At 40.9% G+C, this 9107-nt stretch overlaps 1 protein-coding gene across 1 annotated transcript in view; it reads right to left on the bottom strand.

The window, feature by feature from the left end:
- Positions 1-13: 13 nt before the first annotated feature.
- The window catches only part of LOC118412356 (alpha-L-iduronidase-like), an 11761-nt gene continuing 2667 nt past the window's right edge, over positions 14-9107 (bottom strand). The window contains exons 4-16 of the mRNA XM_035815176.1: positions 8674-8769; positions 7852-8054; positions 7618-7721; positions 7273-7351; positions 6557-6685; positions 5441-5564; positions 5079-5154; positions 4551-4663; positions 3849-3970; positions 1958-2083; positions 915-991; positions 555-676; positions 14-311 (exon numbers count right to left, since the gene is read on the bottom strand). Coding sequence (XP_035671069.1) covers positions 217-311; positions 555-676; positions 915-991; positions 1958-2083; positions 3849-3970; positions 4551-4663; positions 5079-5154; positions 5441-5564; positions 6557-6685; positions 7273-7351; positions 7618-7721; positions 7852-8054; positions 8674-8769 — 1466 coding nt within the window. The 3' untranslated portion in view covers positions 14-216. The remainder of the gene's footprint in view (positions 312-554; positions 677-914; positions 992-1957; positions 2084-3848; positions 3971-4550; positions 4664-5078; positions 5155-5440; positions 5565-6556; positions 6686-7272; positions 7352-7617; positions 7722-7851; positions 8055-8673; positions 8770-9107) is intronic.

Raw genomic sequence — 9107 nt, 5'->3', positions numbered from 1 at the left:
ACGGCTAGTTGCAATTGGGCAGCCCTGGCTGTTTGTAAACAGCTGAACAAATAAATAAATAAACTTTGTTGTACAAATGATCACTGCTTAGCACTAAAGGTATACATACTGCTGCAACATCTCTACTGAAAATTCCTCCACCATTCTGTTTTTATTTTGTGGTGGATAACACAAGTATAAAGTAACAATAGCACTGTCAGCAATGTGGTGTTAATTCTATAGTTTCTGTGGCAGTGAATACTCTCCAGCCCGCCCCCAGTAGTCTACTGCGCGCACACGGTACCAACCATGCACTGTGGTCACTGGAAGACCTGAAACATTGAACCAAGATTGCTGAAAGGACCTAACAAACACATTACACAATTGCTATTTCAGAGAAGAAGGAAAGATAAGGAAAAATCCAAAGGGCTAAAATGGACGAGTAGCCCCAATACATGGGTTGCCACCACAAAGTTTGTCACGAGGATGTAACTCATTAACAACAACTGCCTCTGCCGACATGAAGAGTTCTCACAAATGTTATACAGAAGACCATGAGATTGACATTTGCAAACCTGAAGAAATCTGGGTGGGTGAATATACAAAAGCAGTGAAGATCTGGTCTCTTTGGTTGATCCTTTTGTATGGTCCCTTCTGGCTAGAGCTGGAGAATTCCACTTCAAATGTTAGCAGACATCTGCAACAGACAATTGTAACAGTTTGTCAAGTAGTGATGTTTCGTTATCAACTGTAAGATCTTTTTAACTCCAATGTCTAACGTTCATGTGTCTTAAGTAAATTTTGGAAGACCCAATCACAGTTCTACCACCCCATGCAAAACAGTGAAGCAGAAATAATTGCAATTATCTTCAGTCCTTACTATGATGCATCTGAGCTACTTTTACTTGGCTTTTGTTGTTCAAAACTCATCATACCTGGAGTTAACACATTTGTCATCCCACAGCACCAAAACTGTGTCATCTGTTATTTTATGAAGTCTCACTGAAGTAGTCTGAAAAAATAAAATGATAAATGGCACAGTTCATAGTGGTGAAGTAATGTGTGTAACAAGCAAGAAAGACTTACAAAACACAACACAACAGACAGTGCAGCATGCAGTTTTCTCTTTGAAGATTCCTCATGCTGCAATTTAAATTGGTTGGTTGTAGGCACAAGGTCTTAGTACCATCCTGAGTACCATCCTATTTCTACCAGGGCTCCTTACACTCACTTCCCTAAAAAAATGGCCGAATATTCAAATGCCAAACCGTCTCTGCCTGAGCAGTTTCAGACGTATTTTTTAGGGGTAGCGAGTGTAAGGAGCCCCGGTAGAATACGGATGGTACTCAGGCTAACAAGGTCTACCCACCAAGACAAAACAATTCAGTTGAATTCATTCAGTTGGCAGTTTTGGTAAGAAAATACACATGTTATGTCCAAGATGGGGATAACACAATGTAAACAGTGTTGCTAGTGTAAGAGGCCAAAATGGCATGCCCCCCCCCCCCCCCCCCCCCACGGCAGTAGTATAGCCCAATGACCCCCGAGGTCACGGGATTCGGATTCGACCGGTTCGGTAGCGGGAGCATGGATCTGTCCCATGTTTCCAAGAATACAGCTAGTAGAGCTACACTTCAGAGCAGTCCTCGTCTGAGCCTCCTTTCATCTGAGTATCCTTCGGGTGAGGGACAGGGCGGGTCAATTGTTACTTTACACTAGTGACTAGCCTTGGTGCTGAATACCATCCAACAACCCAACTGAGTACATGTATAATATGATTTATATACTAGAATACAGCTTTTAACTGACAGCTATTCTTCATTATTTTATTTTTTATAAGCAAGCCAATTTATACAATATCCAATAGGTTATAACCTTCTTGACAATATAAGTGTAGTACAAGAACTAGATAAACAAAAACAGAAGGCACAACAATCAATCCAAAAGATGCTGCAAGAAGAGAAGGGTTCAGAATTACCTGATCAGGTTCCTGTTCTGGTTTGGCACACACATGAAGTAGGAGGACCCCTGGTCTGGGGAGGGGGGTGGACAGGGACATGGAACCTGATGTGGGGAAGGGTTTGGGACCAAACCTTAGGGCATCCTGAGGAGGGTTCAGAAAAAAATAAGTTTATCTTGATTCAGTTTTAGCGTGCTAAAAAGCTATTACTTTTCCACTAATGCATGTAATACCAATAATAGGTGCTATGTACAGCACAAAAGAACCATTAACCCTCTCAGCACGAGAAGCCACTATCATGGCTTTCCCATAGGACACGAGAAGCCACGATCGTGGCTTCAGGTTTAATTCCGGCGGGAAATTCAAACTGACTACTGTGAAATGGGAAATTTGGCAGAGTCTGCCAATCAGGATGCTTGTATCTTTGACCAACCAGAAGGGATGTAGCATTTGAGCCCTGTTTCTGAGGCCTCCAGCGTGTGTTTTGGCTTCAGTTTTCTACAGGTTTATTTAGTAAATTTAGCAGAAATAGAGACAGTTTGGTGGATAATTTTGTTGGAGGCTTACAGGAGTGATGACAGGGAAATCCTTGAGGGACAGCAAGGCAAACACCCAGCTGTTTTTGTTGAGATCAAATGAGCTGATATAACCGTGTCTAATGAGTTCTACATGCATGCTTCCTTGTTGTTTTTCTTGGGGCATAAGGAGGTCCAGGTCAGGTCAGATAGGTCACTGGTCCAAATTGACATTTTATATACTCTGATACCTGTTTCTCTACCAAAGTCATAGTAAGTGGATTTATTTGACTCCCTGATATGTGGAGAACATCCAGAAAAATAATTTGCCATTTAGCACAAGGCATATTCATTATTTTAATAGTACAACTACAGGTGTGGGGAGGGGGGCACAACTGTTTATTGGGGTGAACATTTGTTTATGAACACAGAACTTATTTGAAATCATGCTTTGATTTTTAGTTTTTGGTCATTCTAACAGCATACCAGCATTGTGTATGTATGGTTGAGTATTTCTACATAGTTTTATGATAAATGACACAAAAAACTCAGCCCCTAGCCAAATGTTTTCTTTTGTGAAACTTTTTTTGGGAGTGTTGCAAATGTGTTTTTGAGTGGTTTCCATGACGATTGCTGTCCTCAGATTGATGGTATGATATTTATTTTGCTTGTTTTGGAAAGGCCATTCTGTGAGCTTTCCAGCAATATATAGTTTTCCTAGTCTACTCCTTACATAACAGCTGTAATAATAATACACAAAAAGTACTAATTGACACCTGTATAGACTGAATTTATATGTCGTATATGGTATACAGGAAAAAATTTTATGACGTGTTGAGAGGGTTAACCAATGTTCCATCCAGGGTTGTAGCCAGCCTGAAATCATTTTCAGTCCCCTTGATTTTGAATGGGAATCCTATCGAGCACCGAAGGCATGGCGTGACGTTGCGCGTCATTTCTAGGGGGTCTGGGTCCCAGAAAACCTTTTTTAAATCAAGACCCTCTGAAACACTATTTCCTGCATTTTGAGGTGCAAATTTTGCTTGTAGACTAAACTGTTCAATGGCATCTGTTTTGGTGAAGAAGAACACATGGTTTCATTTTTTTTATATCTTTACATATCAATTTTTGTCTGTTCCAGGGGACGGAATGGGGAAAACTTTTTTCAGTCCCCAGCTGCAAAATTCCTTCAAAGGACTGAAGGACAGGTGCTGGCTACAACCCTGGTTCCATCCCATTGTTTGAATGCAGTTCCTTTCATGGGAATGAAATGTCAAAAATAGGTATGATGCCAATGCAAAGTTTTAAAACAAGACATTAATACTAGGATAAACCAACATGACGTTACTGCATGATGATTGTTGCAGTACTCAAACTATATTAAGTACATGTACCTCTGCTGCCCGCATCTCTGCAAACTGTTGCCTTGTGGGAAATACAGGTTTGCCCTGTTTTAGCCACACGTTGTATGGATTACTGTGCTGGTTATCAAGCTGGTACAACACATACATCATGTCTGCAATATAAATACATGACTTTTAGTATGATACTCGGTAATCAAGAAAAAAAACACTGCTTAAAAGCCTCTACTAAAGAGGCACAGTTTCCTGCCAAGTTTAAAAGCACACTATAGTTTGGAATGAAGTTATTTTGATCCAATAAATGTTACTATTCTTTGTTTTTTTTGTATTGCGTACCTGGGAAAACCTCCTCATGACGTAACACACCAGGTTTGTACTGAAGACTACAAGATGCATATCAAGACAGATATGCATGTGAATTTTGTATTTGATCCACTCAATCCTGCTTCTTTCAATAAATGTGGTGGGTTCTTTAATGTGCTCTGGTCTGGGTGTGGCTCTCCCCAGACACAGGACCTCCAAAACATCCTATCCGAGAGATGTCTCTAGCTGAAGCTTGGTACTCATTTAAATCTGAATCGACTAATAAAGGAAATTGGTGTAAAATGCCTTTCTCAAGGGCACAACATCAGGACCTGTCAGATAACCAAACTCAGTACCTTCATGCAGGTCCCTACAGTCAACAACCCTGAACACAAGCCCACCGTGCTACAATTACATTAAACTGTGACTCACCTGTGGTGTTTTCAGGAGGTCTCATGTTGTTTAGGTTCAACTGGACTGTGGCCATTGGATTGACCACTTCAGCTGTGTCATTACTACTGTACACAAGCACAGATGCCTGCCAGCTGAACAACACATAGTCATTGTAGTCAAAAAGATATATTCTACGTGTACACTTGTACAAGTGGTTACCATGAACAGGATTCTTAATCCCTTAATGCTTGACCGTGTAAATGGGAAGAAATTGTCTATGGAACCACCAAAACGTGGTCACATTGGCCAGGTTATGTTGGAGCTTTAATGTTAGAGTAATACTACACATTCTCAAGTTTTTGTATCTCTCTTAGCTGTTAGAATAAAAATGACCCACTAATTCAAAGACTATGACCTTATCTGTATACATGTAGTTCTAGGCAAAAGTCTCTAAGACCAAAGAGGTCATCAAAAGCTTGTTTCTATCAACAAGGAAAATTGAGGTTCACAAAAAGCAGTGAAAATATTTTACATGGCCAGGGTAACATGATAATGACCTAACGTTACCTGTCTGATGAATGTTCCAAAGAGGGAGTGTGAACAGCTGCCAGAACATCTACAGGGCTATTCATGTCACTAAGACCTGCAGAAAATCAAATTTCATGGCAATTCTAGATCAAGATTTCATGCAGGATATTTCTTCTGTTAATAAATAGTAGGAAAGCCCTATGGTCACATTGACTTCAAAGTGAAAAATCATGAGGGAGATCATAGACAGCAAAGGAAATACACAAGGTGGTTGGTTTACTGATGAATTGGTCAAGGGTGTGAGGTGCAAGGGAGAACAAAGAAGAAGAGGTTAATGTCAGTCTTGGTACATTTTCATTTCTTTCAGTCTCTGCATTAAGAGATGGCATTTCTACACTTACTGTTTCTGTCAGGAAGGTCAGTAGAGCCATAAACTTCCTCCTCCCCGAGAAGACTCAGCAGTCCCATCACTGTTAAGACTGGTTTGCGAACAAACTGCACACTGCGTGGCTCAGTCTTGTTCATCTAGAACATTACGAAATACTCCAAATGTCCAAGGTCTTACTACAATAGGTTTAGGGATAACAAGACTTGGAATACAGTTAATGTATGCTTTAATGGACCGATCCCAATCGAACGTATATCGAACAAATAGAACAAGGTGGAACCCCGTATTCTAATTCGAACACCTCCGTCAAAAACAGCCCCAGTTGAACAGAAATGGCCGAAGAAAAAATGCTCAGCTATTCTTTGTTGAAGACTACACCCACCGAGTATAGGTATTGTGGGACGGAGAGCCACTGCATAGCATTACATTGATGGTGGGCAGGTTGCACGTGTAGAGCAGGGTATTTATAAGACATGGACTCTGCACTGGCAGACTTTGTAAAAGGGTCTTATTTGTTGGCGTGTAATACAAGCTCCCTCTCCAAGAATGCCTGAGCTGCTTTCTTCTTGATTTCGTTTTTATCATGAGTATGATTGCAGCTGTTATGCATGCAACGAACGCAGCAGACACCCTGTCACAGATATATGTACCCTGGTTTTCACGTGCATCGACCGTATGTCAGAAACCGGGCACTCTTACCCACCAGCAAGGTAATAATATGCGGTGGCTCCCGCTTCCGCTTTGACTGAAATTATAACGCCCGTACCACAACTATATCAGCCCCCTCCTCAGATGACTGTACCCAGTGGATATAGTCTCCACTAAAGAAGTCAGCGCATTATTTTTCGGCCCGGTCTGAGAGGATTTCAGGGTCAAAAAAGCTAAACAGAAGTCAGTCGTTATTATCAGCTAAACAGCGGCGGCGGCCAGTTCTGTCCGACAAGCGCTGTTTTTGACGGAGGTGTTCGAAAAAGAACATGATCGAACAGGGGGCGGGGTTTTGGGATCGGTCCATTACAGATAGCTTAATTGAATGAAATCTTGCATCTGGAATCCATCACTTTATGAAGATGCCCCACAAAAAAATCTAATTGCGAACACCTAAAACATAGAAATGATTTTGCCTTACCTGGAATCTAGCCAGCAGTGTTCTCTGTTGGAAGTAGTTGGGGTGAAAGTTCATGAAGCCATTGTCATTACCGAGTAGAGAGAAGGGCATACCAGCACCAATGATAAACTTCTGGTGCATTACAATCACCTGGAAAAAAAGAAAGCTTCTGAAAAAAGCTGGCCGGTGCGTATTTTGGAAAAAGCCTGGATGTTAAACAAAATCACACGAAAAAAGAGTTTTTAAACATCGAATTACTGAATTGGTCTTTCTTCTATTAAAAAAACACTACATGAGATTTGTCTAACAAAGAAAAAAAAAATTAGCAAGTGGGGTTCGAACCTACGATCTAGCAATAGCACATATAGAAGGGCTATTTGGTTATAGTGACCACTCCATCCATCCATCCATGCATCCATGCAACCGATGCTACGCACCGGCAAAAAGTATGCAGACATCAAGCTTCTATGCCACCATCGGGCCAGCAGTTATTTGATGCTGCTAAATTATCATCACCACAATTCTTCACAATTCAGATGTCTTGTTTTACTTCTTCTGTTTTACAAGCAGCCCTTATTTTTTCTGTGCCCCTACATTAATTAGTCTATAAGTTTGGAATCTAGAATATGTATTATACACAAAGTCAAGGCTGCATGGGCTGAAGTATATTGCTAAAAAAAATGATATAATGATAATCTGTTTGCAGATGACAAGCTACTGCTCAGCAATAGTTTTACCTTGGCCACCATGGCTGCATATCGGACGTCAGCTCTCCACTCTTCTGCCTTATTCCAACCAACCAGAGGGTCCGCCTCACTACAGCAAAAACCAGCCATTCTGATATTGATTATCATGTGTCTGTAACTAGCGCATCGACATGGATTCTTTTATCAGCAAAGTTTAGCTCACAGGAAAGCTAGAATACCTACTATAGTAATCTCAGGAAAGAAAGATGCCAATCATGCTATGTACTGTTAGTGCAAGGAGGTTGAAACATGTTTTTCTAAATATTATCTATAGGCTAATTGTACTGAGAAATCCCTTTATGGATATTTCCAAGCTATCTTGAAACAAAAACATACTTGTTGTAAATTGGAACGTCTTTCAGTTTTGGGTAGTCAGTCTGTATCTTGTGAATTGTGTTCATCTCAGCTGCCAGAATAGTCATTGAGTAGCCTGGAGTCCCCTATGGAAAAACAACATAATACCTATCACTTATAAATCATTTCCATCCATACATCTCATATAATGCAAATTGCACAGGTGCATGCAACTGGTATTTGACATATTTCTTTACAAAAAGACTATCACAGTACCTTTTTATGGAAAGATATAAAGTCCAGCCTGACCCCCGTCTCCCCAGTGAAGTAGTTTGTTCCATTTGAACAGTGCTCTAGCAGTGCCCAACAAATCCTGGAGAAACTAGGCTGTCTGCAGGCTCCTCCCGGGCCACCAAACTTGAGGTAAGGGCTTGCCTTTTTCAGGCCCTCGGAGCAGGCATCATAGTAGTTCAAGAAACCTGCAATGTAATACAATTGTAAATGTCGTAATAAAGGAATGACTAGCCCTCAGTCATGGATAAACAAAGCTTACTTCTTAAGCAATAAGGACAGGAATGATGTCAGAGGCTCATACGTATTCAGTAACAAAGACAGGAATGTTAAGGATCATCCAGTACCAAGGACAGTTATGGTAAGGTCTGTTCAGTTCCAAGGACAAGGCCAGTGATGGTAAGGTCTGTTCAGTTCCAAGGACAAGGACAGTTATGGTAAGGTCTGTTCAGTTCCAAGGACAAGGACAGTGATGGTAAGGTCTGTTCAGTTCCAAGGACAGTGATGGTGAGACCCATTCAGTACCAAGGACAGGGATGGTAAGGCCTGTTCAGTGACAAGGACAGGGATGGTGAGACCCATGCAGTACCAAGGACAGGGATGGTGAGACCTATTCAGTACCAAGGACAGGGATGGTGAGACCTATTCAGTACCAAGAACAGGGATGGTGAGACCCATTCAGTACCAAGGACTGGGATAGTAAGACTCATTCAGTATCAAGGACAGGGATGATGAGACCAATTACAAAGTGATGTTTCCAATTCATAAATAATATCATATAAGATACATTGACAAATGTAAGTTCACCTTGTACAGTAAAGTTCAAGTTGTCAAAGTCGTGGTGATCTGGCTCATTCCAAGTCTCAAAGTTCCACATTTCAACATAACCATCACCATACTCCTCTGTGGGGAGAAACAAAACATTATGGGAGCCAAATACGCAAAATCATCAATGCAACTCAATCCATGATTCTTAAAGGCTTATTTATAGATAAAATTGTTCATGTCATGTTAGACATCAGGGCTCAAGATAGTTTGCAATTTGCAGAATACATGTAATTTCTGAGCTCTATTTGGAAATCTAAGCTTGGGTGATATACTAGTCAGTTTTCTACAGCATACTTCCTGCAGCTGGTTTGCAAAAGGGTAGAATATGAGCCATAGAAAACTGGTATGGCACCCAAAAGATATACAAATAGCAGTTGGCAAGTTGATGAACATTTTAATAGGCCCTGTTTTAT

This window comes from Branchiostoma floridae, chromosome 3 (genome assembly GCF_000003815.2).
Source record: "Branchiostoma floridae strain S238N-H82 chromosome 3, Bfl_VNyyK, whole genome shotgun sequence".
In the NCBI taxonomy this organism is placed as follows: Eukaryota; Metazoa; Chordata; class Leptocardii; order Amphioxiformes; family Branchiostomatidae; genus Branchiostoma; species Branchiostoma floridae.
This window is presented reverse-complemented; position numbering and strand designations above follow the sequence as displayed.